Source organism: Chelonia mydas, chromosome 2 (genome assembly GCF_015237465.2).
Source record: "Chelonia mydas isolate rCheMyd1 chromosome 2, rCheMyd1.pri.v2, whole genome shotgun sequence".
Taxonomy (NCBI): Eukaryota; Metazoa; Chordata; order Testudines; family Cheloniidae; genus Chelonia; species Chelonia mydas.
This window is the reverse complement of record NC_057850.1, coordinates 42,646,078-42,659,405: the sequence shown is the minus strand read 5'-3', so window position 1 is coordinate 42,659,405 and position 13,328 is coordinate 42,646,078. Positions and strand designations below refer to the sequence as shown.

General features: G+C 43.0%; 1 protein-coding gene across 3 annotated transcripts in view; it reads right to left on the bottom strand.

The window, feature by feature from the left end:
- Positions 1 to 5,955: 5,955 nt before the first annotated feature.
- Positions 5,956 to 13,328, bottom strand: part of RAD54B (RAD54 homolog B) — a 122,789-nt gene continuing 115,416 nt past the window's right edge. For all 3 annotated transcript variants that reach the window (XM_037892286.2, XM_043539348.1, XM_043539346.1), the window contains 3 exons: positions 11,946 to 12,012; positions 10,869 to 11,069; positions 5,956 to 7,208 (listed from right to left, as the gene is read on the bottom strand). In XM_037892286.2, the coding sequence (XP_037748214.1) occupies positions 6,988 to 7,208; positions 10,869 to 11,069; positions 11,946 to 12,012 (489 nt within the window). In that variant the 3' untranslated portion in view covers positions 5,956 to 6,987. The remainder of the gene's footprint in view (positions 7,209 to 10,868; positions 11,070 to 11,945; positions 12,013 to 13,328) is intronic.

Genomic DNA, 13,328 nt, shown 5'->3' with positions numbered 1-13,328 from the left:
GGATACAAAATTTGTGTTCGCATCTGATCCGTGATCCCCAAAAATGATCTGTGGATATCGGCAGCTATAAAGTGGATGTCGTCAGAATTGCAGGGCTTTAGATATAAAATCTGGCTCTGTGTCCATTCGCAATCTGCAAAAATGGTCTGCAGATGCAGATATCTGCAATATAAAGCGGATATCCATGGATTTGCAGATCTCTAGATTAGGGTTCTCCAGTCCGGCATAAATGGGTGGGAATTTGAGAAAACTGAGTACCTAGGGAACATTGCCACAATCTGTAAAATTGAACAGTGTTATTTTATGGCTCCCTGACTCATTCTTGTCCCTAGCCTTGGGTGGACAACTAACCCTGTCACTGGCAATCAAGTCTTACCTCCTAAACTTCTCAGTTTCCTGTGCTCAGTTACCTTCCCTGAAAATCAGCAACTGTGTTTGTCATGTTGTCTTTGCCCCTCTTCTATCACACCTGCAGATATGTACAATGTATTGCTTCATCCCAACAGCAGCACATTGGCTTGTCAGGCATAGACTGCAAGCCGTTGTGAAGCATTCTCTGGTACTTTTGAATGGAATCTAAACTAAATTGTGATAGAAAACAAAACCAATAGATTACCTACCTTGGGTGTTTCTGAGATGCTTAAAACCTGATTTTGTAATGCACCTAATGATGCAGATATAGACATACAGTTTGTGTAGAGAAAATCTATGTTAATTATTATGCAGCTCATACTTCAGATTTATTTTCCTTACCAGAATTTATCTTTGCTGAAATTTAAGTTTGCTGAAAGTGTGTGTGTGTGAGTGTGTGTGAGAGAGAGAGAGACTTATTACCAGTTTTAAAGGCTGTCTAACTGGTGACACCATTGCAGCAGTGGGGATTTCTCTTTGGAATTCCCCATTTGGTATTGGCACTGACAGCAAACAGAGGGCATGATCACTTTGATTAATAAAATGTGCATGACATTGCTTAGCAACCAGAGGTTGTTTCTCTGACTAACATTCTCAGGCAAGGCTCATGTGAAGGTCACTTTGTATCACCGAGGAATGCAGGAGTCACAATCTCATTTTCATGAGCTCAGAAGAGCAGGAAAGAAATGTTACTTACCTAAATGGTTTATTACGATGTTCTAATGCAGGAGAGACATTTTAGCAAGCGCAGGTGAGATGACAGCAAAGGTTGGAAGGACATCATGTGCAGATGGGGAGAGTGCAGCTGGGAACTGTGTGAAGAAACATCTGTTGCAAAAGTACTTGGTTTGCTATCGTCTGTTTAGTTCTCCCCGAAAGGCTACTCAGTGTAACAAATGAATGACTACATATCATTTCAATGTGGCAAATACAGGAAGGACCTCTAAGGATACAGCTTTGACACTCTCCGGGAAAGCATGTGAAACACGGTCTCCTTGTCATTAGGCTGGTGCAGTGTTAACTCCTGATAAACAGCCAAAGCCAAGCACAGCCTGGCTTTCACCCTTTCTTCCACAGTGATGTTCAAACACTTCTGACACTCTGACACTGACTATATATTAAAGAAGTCTGTAAGGCTATGTATAGTATAAATTCACCCTCCCCAAAACAGTTGTTAAAAACCAACACAAGTACATATACCACCACTAAGGCACTAGAAAAAGCCAGGAACCCCCTGTTGACACCCTCACTCAATCCCTGCAATCGACAGCCATGATTTCATTTTCTGCACGTTACCCCACTCCCACCCCCAACTCAGGAGTCTCCTCCCTCTGCCTCCACCCTTAAGCCATCTTCTGACACCAGTCCTTCGACTCCTTCCACCTCCCACTTACAAGAGGGGGCAGGGAGAGTGAGAAACTTGGACCTGGAGTGTCTGATGAGCAGCGGCTTCTCCCTGCACTTGGCTACAGGGGAATGCTTGTCAGACTGACCTGAAGAGGTTGGTCACACTGGGACTGCAGCTAAGGAGAGTGAAGCCTTCTCACAGAGCCGGGGGGCACAATTGATCCTACTCTCCCCATCCTCCCTCTCCTTTTCATGGCTGTTTAACTGCCTTCATTTCCCTTGCTCCAGGGAGACTGGGGGTGGACGTATGGGGCAAATAGGCATGTTGTGGGGCAGGAGAGCTGCTATCAGCCTACCTTAACAGTGTTCTTGTTTGCTTGTAGAATCAAAACAAAGCTATGACAGACACATATGTAAGTGCTGATAAATGCCTCAGCTACACTAGCAAACTGAGCCTTTGCTGGCAATGGCTGTGAGCAATTGGTCTGCTTAACCAGGGCAGAAATGATGCAGCCCATGACAAGACTGTTTTCAGCACCATTACAGGGAAGTGTGACTTAGATGTGGTGGTGCCAGATCCCTGCACACACAGCGAGGCCTGGACCAGTGACAGAGAACACCGTTTTCTACAGTCAAGTGGTGAGATTGTAGAGTCCATATAAGGGGCAACGTGCCGGGCTTGGCAGTCAGGTAAAGGACGGGTAACAGGCGAAATAGCAAATGCTACTGCCAGCCAAGGGAGCTCAAAGATTAGAGTGTCTTATCAGCACAACTATTATTCACATATTAAATTCTCCAAATCAGAGCAATGAGAACACAGGGCCATGTGTTTCCTTGCCATGTAACTCATGTGTGGTGGTGATGGGGGAAGCAAATTAACGTAAACACTGGCTGCAGTGAAGCCATTCTCATTCCACCCCACTTCGCTAGACTGGTAGGGATGCAGAGTGGGTAGGACACAAAAAAGCCAAGGATCTGCAGAGAACCCAACCCCCCCCCCCCCAGTCTCTGTGCTCCCCTTTGCCCCCCCTCCTTCACAAAGGCAATTGCAGAGCATATAGTCTCAGTTGTAGGTTCATAAACCATTTCAATGCCTCTTCTGTGATGTTGTGGATATCATCCAATTCATCTTTGCATCCATATTGGGGCACTGTGTTATGTGTTCGATGGTTTGGATGTTCTCACCACAGTTTCACAAAGGGGAGTCTTTGATTTTTCATAGAAGAGTGGGAAGAGAATCTTTGTGTCAAGCAGTAGAGTATCTTATCTGCTTTATAGCAAGCACTTTGCGTGCAGCTGTACCCACCCCATTCTGTGATCTCACCAAATCAAACAAGCTACAAGGGGTAGGTCTTGAGAGACCAGCAAGTAAATCACAAGTGATGCAAGGAGTGATGCTGATGAATCCCTCTGAAGTCAATAGTGAATCAATGTCCCAACATGGCATTAGGGGTTCTGTGCTATTGAAGACACCACCATTCAGATGACTCCTAACCTGGTAATTGGTTTTCTGCACGTCAGTACAGTAATTTGTAACTGAAGAGGTCATCTACCCATTCTTTTAACAGACATGCAGCTCCAATAGCCAATCACAAGGCAGGAAAATTGCTGCACCGTCTGCTGTTTTGCTACTGCTGTGACTTCAAGGTGACTCCTAGTCTAGTTAAACTAAAACTGGGACCTATTCAAATAAAATGAACAGATAAAAAAAATAGTTTATATATTTGGCAGAAAGGAACAAACCAACCGACTTGTAGGCAAGTTGGTTTTTATCCCAGTGTACTGACAGCTACGGCCAATTCAAAAGGGATGTAAAAGTGGAGAGTGAGGAGTATACGTTGGCAAGGTGGTGTGAGTCAAACCAAACAAATATAAAGGGAGAAAAGGGAGAATTTAAGTTGCTGGGTTATATATGGTGAAGGGGCTAGAAGAAGGTGAAAGGTTTCAGAGTAACAGCCGTGTCAGTCTGTATTCACAAAAAGAAAAGGAGGACTTGTGGCACCATAGAGACTAACCAATTTATTTGAGCATAAGCTTTCGTGAGCTACATCCGATGAAGTGAGCTGTAGCTCATGAAAGCTTATGTTCAAATAAATTGGTTAGTCTCTAAGGTGCCACAAGTCCTCCCTTTCTTTTTAAGAAGGTGAAAGTTGCAGAAACTATTAACAGGCAAATGTTTACTTCAAATTAGGTTTGATGTGGATTGAAAACCAGGTGAAAGGCCATAACCAAAGGGTAATGACACTGACCAATTTATCTAACTGGAGAGGTTTCTCATAGGGCAATCCCAGTGGTACCCTAATAGTCAGTTGGCTTGCACGGTGACAGGTTTCAGAGTGGTAGCCGTGTTAGTCTGTATCAGCAAAAACAACTAAGGTGTCACAAGGACTCCTTGTTGTTTTTACTAATAGTCAGTGTTATTGATTTAGGGCCTGATTCTGCAATGCTTACTCAGCTACTTATTAACACAGCTAGTTCCTTTAAATTGGTGAATTGCATTCTACGTTGTAAGCCCTTCCAGTTCTTCTCAGGGTCTGCCCATTGCCTGTAAGGGGCCTATCACACTTTTGGTGATATGTAAATACTAACATACAACTGTTTTTAAAAATACCCCTGTATTAAGTTTATCCCTCAGTAACAGAACCTCTTTAAGGTAGAGCAGTTGTTTTCTCTCGTTACTTTGTACAGCCTCCCAGATGGTCACACCACAACATATCAGTTATTTAAACTGCGTATGAACAGAAAAACACAGTTTACATCAAATTTTCATTCCATGGAAAGCACATGAATGAACGACTTTCCTTCCACATGCATTTGGCCTGCAAAAGCTGAAATCTCACTTTGCAAATTCCTGATGATAACCCAGGGCAATTGGCAAAGATTGTTTGAATTTGGCATTTTAGAAACTCCTGAGTTTTAGTCTGCTCCGCCAGCAGCAGTATTAACTGAATAGAAACATAAGAAATTTTTACTTGGACGGTCAATTTATGAATGAACAATGAGGTAGTTCATGTGTATGTGTGGGAGACAACACTGCCATCACCTGAATTAAAGAAGATGTGAACCAGGGTGAGTAAAGCTGGAATCAGGAAAACCAGTCACTTGGAGCTGAGCTTAATGGAGACAAACAATTTTTGTAATAAAACAAACATGTGCCCCCCTAAAATCAGGGTAATCCCCAATCCAAAACATGGTGCATTTGAGTCTCTTTAGCAATATGTACTGTACCAGGAATAATAGAGTAGATTCTCTTCTGCATCCAAGCCCTGTTTGTCTAGGATAGGTGTGGCAGGGCGCCTGTTATGTCTTGCTGATTCTGTGGCACACTTTGCCCTGCTGTGACAGAGCAACAGTGTGGCTGATTTAATCTATGGTAGTGGAGTTTGGGGTCTAAGGCACAGATCCTCAAAGTTATTTAGGCTCCTAACTTCCAGCCTAAATATCTTTGAGGATCTTGGCTCAAGACACTATATGCCATCTGAGGATTGGTGTAAAGGAGAAGAGTTCCCCTACATGCTTACACACCAGAACAGAAAGTGGTAGGTGCAGAAACCAGCTCTCCTGCTTTATGCCAGCTGAGAGCTCCCACCCCCAACAGGGGAACTCTCAGCTGGCATAGAGCTGAGCTGGAATTCTAGCCAGTAGTGGCCTAGACTGTTACTGAGCATCTGGGTGCATATTAACCAAAATAAACTGATCATGCGGAAGAATAAAAGGCTTTGACCATAGAGAATTTGCACCAGGTTATTTCATTCTGATCCTCAACGGAGGACATAGACTCACACACCAACAGAACTTGTCTTTTTAAAGTGTTTACATTTTAGTGCCTCCCCCAATCTCTCACTTCCCTCCCCTACTTAGACTACCCAAAATCATTGCATTTAGAAAGTTCAGTGCTTTCTTTGTTCCTGTCATTAATTCTCTGCACTTAAATACCATGACAGATGCATCAAAAATAGATTCACGGTGGAGTCAGTGGGAACCAGGGCGATGGGAGCCCTAAATGTTGTGAACAACTAAAATGGAGGACAAATCAATTAGTTATTTCCTGCAGGTTGGGCTTTATAGTGGACACTCCAGAAACCAAACATAGTTACCAACTGTTCTGTCTTTATACAGCACGTAACACACTGATCAATGATTAGGGCCCCTCAGCACTACCACAATACAAATAAATAAATACCAATGAATTCCGAATTACAATTTTAATTTTATTAAAAGTGATTTCACTTTCTATACACTTCTAGTATTCTATACATTTCTAGTGGAAATAATGCCACATTTTTGTTCATAAGATTCCATTTTTCACATTTGTGAATAAAATATTCTTCTTATAGAGAGGAATTGCATAGCTGAGATACCACACAAGGTACTTTTAAAGCTATAATTGCTATTTCAGATTCTTATGCCTGATCACATAAAGAAACAAATCATCATCCTAATATTATACTGCAATTACATTGTATGCAATGCTTTGAGATTCAGAAAAATATGTTCGTCATATCTATTTAGATAGAAATAACATGCACCTGCATTGAGTATAGCTGGGAACCACAGAATGTTAATTTCCCCAACTAAATGCACCGTGCACTGCTGTTTCTCATAAAAGATGGTCAAGCACAATTAAGTTGTGGTCTCAGAATCTGGGTCTGATGGACCACTATGCTATTCTAGTTTTATGCTGGGGTAACTCCACTGAAACCATGAGTTATATTGGGGTAAAGCTGGAGTAATGTAGTGGTGAATCAGGCCCATTATCTTTACAGGTGCAGAGACAAATCCAGTCAGAGATTTGTAAACATCACATATATACTATAGCCTAATGTACCTTCTAACATCCAGCTAAGTTGTCATCTCTGTATTATTATTATTAATGTATTATTATCATTGAAAGAAAACTGTCAGGTAGTTTGGGCCTAACTAGGAGGTTGTGTAAAATAGTTTAAACCACTACTAATTATTATACCAAACCAGCAGATGTGTTGAAAAGCAAATTAAATTTTTAAAATTCTTTCAATTATAACTATTTACTAATAAGGTACTTTTAATCTGATGGTATCTCTCTAACTTTACAAAAAACATCAACAGCTGTACATTTACACAGAAACCTCCTCGTAAAAACACTGAGTTTTGGCAGCAACATAAAGGCAACTGCATACTTTCCTTTTCTTTGAAGACTGGCACCAGTGAGTACAAGGCACATCATGTACATGGAAAAATAATTTAGTTTTATGGGGTGGGAGTAGCTGGATTGGTTACATTCTGGAAAATAAAAGAAATACTCGTCTTTATTCTTTCAAGGAAGGGATCAGCAAGAGTCTGGTGCTGCCCCGAAAAGTGTTTCCATTGCATCAGCTGCGACATAGAAAGAGGTTTCTTTGAATCAGCCCTCTCATGATGTTGTCCAAGCTGGCAACCTCTATACACAGAGAGCTTTTCTGAAGAAGGATCTGAAAAGTGATAAAGTGAAACAGAGATTGAGAACTACCAAGAAAATTCTCAGTCTGGATCAGTATTGTATTTTCCAGAACAGCAAGTGCAACCTTCTACACCAATACAAGCCACACATACACAAAAACGTAAATTACTTGTTAATTTTATTTCTCAAAAATCCCCCTCTGCCAACCCAGAGTACAAGTCCTGGTACAAGTAGATGGAATGGAAAGTTTCTTATCTGATCATTTCCTTTCTGCTAGCAGCATCTCCTGCAATTCTGTGACACATGGGCTATTCCCCTCTTCTCTGCAGTTCTGGAAGTGGTTCAGTGTTGCAGCCTGTGCTGGTACTACCCCCTTTTCTGGCTTCCTGCCAGGAGTCATTCCAGAGCTGTGCAGAACGTCTTAGAATAGGAGTAACAATAACCTGAATCCCAACCAGTGAACTATGTACAGTGGCCTACTTGGCCCACAAACTGTAGATATAGAAATTAAATGTTGTTCTTTGGTTAATAAAGCCATACAGGATAGGAAGAATTGTGGGAGATGCTGCTAGCCGGAAGAAAATTACTGCTAAGAAATTTTCCATTCCGCAGCTCAACATCTCCCACAATTCTGTGATGTAGAGGAAGTAGCGAGCCGTGAACATTCCCGTCCTCTTCAATTCCCAGACATACCCCAAACCAGCCTGCCCTTCCTCCTCCAACCAGCCTGCCCCGCCCATCCTCTGAGGCCCCGCCCCCCACTCACTACATCCCGACTCCCTTTGTTTCTTGCTCTCCCTGCCCTCACTCACTCGCTCATTTTCACCAGGCTCGGGCAGGGGGTTGGGATGTGTAGGGGGGTGAGGGCTCCGGCTGGGGATGTGGGCTCTGGTGTGGGGCCAGGGATGAGGGATTTGGGGAGCAGGAGTGGGCTCCAGGCTGGGGGGTTCAGAGTGTGAGAGGGGGCTCTGGACTGGGGCAGGGGTTACGGCGCAGGGGGGATGTTGAGGGATCCAACTGGGGGTGCAGACTCTGGGGTAGGGCTGGGGCTGAAGGGTTTGGGGTGCAGGAAGGTGCTCCAGGCTGGGACTGAGGGGTTTTGAAGGCTGGAGGGGGATCAGGGCTGGGGCGGGGGGGGGGGGGAGAGGAGGACTCTGGCTGGCGGTGAGGGCTCTGGGGTGGGGCTGGGGATAAGGTGATTGGGGTGCAGGAGGGTGCTATGGGCTGGGACTGAGGGGTTGGGAGGGTGGGACAGGGATCAGGACTCAGGCAAGGGGTTGGGGTGCGGGGGGCGTTGAAGGCTCTGGCTGGGGGCTCTGGGGTGGGGCTGGGGGGTTTGGGGTGCAGAAGGGCGGGAGGGGGATCAGGGCGGGGGCAGGTGGTCAGGGCGTGGGAGGGGGTCAGAAGTGCAGGCTCTGGGTGGCGCTTACCTCAAGCAGCTCCCAGAAGGCATGTGCCCCCCCATCCCCCCCGGCTCCTATGAAGAAACGAAGCCAGGCAGCTCTGCACGCTGCCCCCGCAGCTCCCATTGGCTGCAGTTCCCAGCCAATGGGAGCTGCAGAGCCAGTGCTTGGGGCGGGGGCAGCGTGCGGATCCCCCTGGCTGCCCCATGCATAGGAGCTGGAGGGGGGACATGCCGCTGTTTCTGGGAGCCTGCCTTGGCCCTGCTGCACCGCTGACTGGATTTTTAACGGCCCGGTAGGCAGTGCTGACCAGAGCTGCCAGGGTTCCTTTTCGACCAGGCATTCTGGTCAAAAACAGGACACGTGGCAATCCTATCCTCCCCACACCAGCCTGCCCCTCTTCTTCCCCTCCAGGTACCCGCCATGATCCTGCCCCTCCTCTTCCAGGCACCCCCCAACCAGCCTGCCCCTTCTCTTCCTCTCCCAGGCACCCCTCTCCACCAGCCTGACAAATACCCCTCGGCTCATGAACCCCTACACCCACCCACCCTAGTAACCTCAGACCAGCATCCACCTTTAGTATTTCTATAATGGTATTTTTTGGCTCTTGCATCTTACTCTATCTAAGTGTGTGCTGCCTATATGCTCTCCCTTGTCAGAGTATTCCCTTTCATCCCTGGGATGGGAAAAACTGGCAGAACTCTATATGAGAAGCATAATGCAAACAGCTTGCACTCTCTGACATCTCCATAACTACTTGGACAAAATCAGGGTGTGCGCGCAATTTTTTTCCCTCTGGGAAGGTCTACAATACTCCTGTAACTGTAGCTCTTGATCAAGTCACTATCAGGATATTAGGTAAAAAACAGGCCCTGTGCGAGTGCCCATAGAAAACATTGAGCTGGATCCTCTAGGTATATTTTACCAGCTCACATGAGCTCCATTTCCCCCTCAAGAACTGAAGCTCCAGCTTTTCAGCCATGAAAAGAACACAAAGACAATGAAATCCGCGGATTGCTTGTCAGAGTGCTTTAACCAAAAGTAAAGTGAAAAACAAAAAACTCTTCACTATAAAAGCACCCTATCTTAACTATACAACCTCTGCCAGATTTTAGGTGAGAAGGGGAGGAGAGGAGAAATGAGCAAAACTCTAGTCTATCTGCTGGAAACATATAAACAACCAAACAGGGTCAACCCCTTTTTTAATTGCTTAATTTCCTGTCTGCATCTGCTGGTAAGACGACACACATTTAGATGGAAGTCTTTGGAGGATTTTAGAAGAATAATTCTCACCACCTGCATTTTTACTTAGTGCTGTTAAAATTCAATTTAAAAATGTTGTAGATATTTCTTTGGGTCTCATTAATATGATAGCAGAGAGTGTCTATTTAGAGGAGATCAGCATTTGCACCATTATCACACTAGTAGCGCTATTATAGATGAGCGTGTCATGCCCATCAGAAGAAGGGAACTTATTGGGGCAACAGATGCACCTGTTTCTTAGACGCTGGGTCTGTCATAAAGGTTAGACCTGATGGAGAGCGACCTTAATGAAAACAAGATTAAGACATTTCAAAAAAAAATATGAAAACAAAAAATCCTATCCCTAATTTAAATCAGCTATATGCAAAAAGGTATTAAACACCACACCGCAAAGAAAGAATGGAAAAGGGAGGTATTAGGAACACTAATGGAGATGGCACTATTTATATCCTTGGCATAGGGCAGACTGAAGCTAGGGGGTCTATTTTTGCACCTTTCTGCTGACTGTTCTAATCACTCTTTTCCAATTTTAGACAGTGACCTTGCCACAAATGATTGTCTGTACTTTGGGCACTACTACACCTTTGGCCAGATCCTCAACTGATGTAAGCTGGTACAGTCCCAGTCAAATCAATAGTGCGACAGTGATTTACACCAATTGATAATTGATAATCTAGTCCCTTGTTTGTATCATCTAATCATTCTTGCTCTTGATACTTTCTTTCTCTGAGTTTCATAAATTATCTTGCCTGATTATAACCATTGTCACTAGTCCAATTTGCCCTGATTGGTTTAGGGATTTAAGAGGCTGTTAAAAGTAGAGGTCATTAGTTCAAGGAATGAATCTTTTCTCATCATCAGCTGATGAAAGGGTCCTGTGGATTTGAAAATAAAATCAGGCATAAGGCAATATCATGAGGATCCAATAAAGAATTTCATTACTTTAATCCTCTTGTAATGGGTGTCACTGGAAATGGATGGACAAACCCTGCAAGTGCCAAAGAGATAAAGAACAGAAAGCTCACTTTGATGGTCTTTCTTTCCCATACAGTTGCACTCAAGCAGGTCATGGGTAACACAGCTGGAATCTTCATGTAGTATAAAGAGATTTTTAAGTTCCTCAATGGAAAAACGGATGTGTTCAGATGTCTTGGAAAGGTCTACAACTGCCCCAGAAAGGCCTTGCTTGCTGATCTGTCTCTGATAGATCTTTTCTTCTATTGAACCTGCATTGAAAAACATCATATACATAAGATTAATTTTAGACCAGTATTTCTAAAGGTAGATTCCAGTTACCTGATAATTGCATAATTGGAAATGTTGGAGTATTACCTTCAGTTACTAAAAGAATAATCAGAGCAAAGCATAAGAACATAAGAAGGGCCATACTGAATCACACCAAAAGTCCATCCAGCCCAGTATCCTGTCTATCGACAATGGCCAATGCCAGGTGCCCCAAAGGGAGTGAACCTAACAGGTAATGATCAAGTGATCTCACTCCTGCCATCCATCTCCACCCTCTGACAAACAGAGGCTAGGGACACCATTCCTTACCCATCCTGGCTAATAGCCATTAATGGACTTAACCTCCATGAATTTATCCAGTTCTCTTTTAAACCCTGTTATAGTCCTAGCCTTCACAACTTCCTCAGGCAAGGAGTTCCACAGGTTGACTGCGCGCTGTGTGAAGAAGAACTTCCTTTTACTTGTTTTAAACCTGCTGCCCATTAATTTCATTTGGTGGCCCCTAGTTCTTATATTATGGGAACAAATAAATAGCTTTTCCTTATTCACTTTCTCCACACCACTCATGATTTTATATACCTCTGTCATATCCACCCCTTAGTCTCCTCTTTTCCAAGCTGAAAAGTCCTAGCCTCTTTAATCTCTCCTCATATGGGACCCGTTCCAAACCCCTAATCATTTTAGTTGCCCTTCTCTGAACCCTTTCTAATGGCAATATAAGCAAAGCAAAGCCAAGCCAAGCCAAGCCATATGTTTATGCGATTTCCAAAAGTGCCCCACCCTCTTCTTATACTTGCCAAGATTTGCCTCCCTCCAGCCTATGTTAGAGTAGCATTTACATTTATAATATTTCTGACCTGTAGTTAGCAGTCTGTAAATATGCACAGTGTGTTTCTGACCATCTCTCCACACCCTGGCCATTGCCTAAAGAAGATAAAAAGGTAATGATGTTATTTGAAATCTCATTACACAAAGAACATTAGCTAAAACGTTTATTCTTTTCTAATCAAGTTCTTAGCACTTGCTAGCTCCTTAAAGGGACACTGTTAAAATAAAGACAATTTTTTGGAAAATTTTATCTGTATTACTATTAAATCTTAGGTTATTAAATCTGAAAAATTTTTAAAATCTAATTTGCTTCTAACATTTACTCTCTGCCTCTCACCTTGCCTAGATTACCACATGAAATTTCATTTCTGCTAGCCCTAGTTTCACTTGAGGTTTTCAGATATTAGCATGACTCTATTGGATTTAGGTTTCTAACACTGCACAGGCGTTTAAGTTCCTCCCCCCAATACTTTTTTTCAATATTTATAAAAACAGTGAAAACATCCATTTCAGTTGGGTTTGGAAAATCAGTTTTTGCACAAAACCTTTAAATCTTAAAAAATTACTTGACAGCGTTCACTTAAGTGAATTTTTGGCAACAATTTAAGGGTTACAAGTACATATTCAGCATATGTGCACAAAGCGCAAGCTGTAATATTTGTGGCTGATTTTACTAGACTGTGTTTCAAGCAGTACGACAAGTGACCACATGATGGTGCTGATGAAGATCAGGAACAAGAGCAAAGCCTCTGAGTTCCATGCAGGTGATAGGCAATTACCATTACTGTACAATCTGAGGTGATTTATTGAAATTGTAAGAAATTCTTTTTAAAGACATTTAAAATTTGTTAAAAAAAAGTTTTATCCAAGCACTCTTATGCCAGATAAAACAATACCCACAGAGTTACCACAATCATTACAAGAATAGCAGTAACTTTATTTTTTTCTTGTAACATCTGCTGCCATTTGATTTAGTGTAACATCTGCTGCCATTTGATTTTGTCCCTTTCTTCATGCTACTCAGGACCCGCCCTTAGCTCAGATGTAGCTGAGTTCCCTCTTCACCAGCACACACCACACAAAATTATCAGTTTTAATTTCATTTTCTTTTGGGAAACATAAGAAAGAGATGATGGCCATTCTACTAGAAAATCAAAGTCAACAGAAGACTGGGCCTTATAAGAAACCCCTCCAGGGAGACCAGAGATTTATTCCCCTACACTTTATGCTCCTTGTTTATCCCAATCAGCTGTTCTAATTTAATTTTACCCTGAATATTCAAACTAGAGACAAGCATCTCCTGGCTGAATGTCACAATACAAAAAGAGACCCAACAGCTGATCGATATGGATAAAGTTGCATGGAAATCCTTCAGATGTGTTTCTGATATGGAGACAAAGCTAATTTAAACA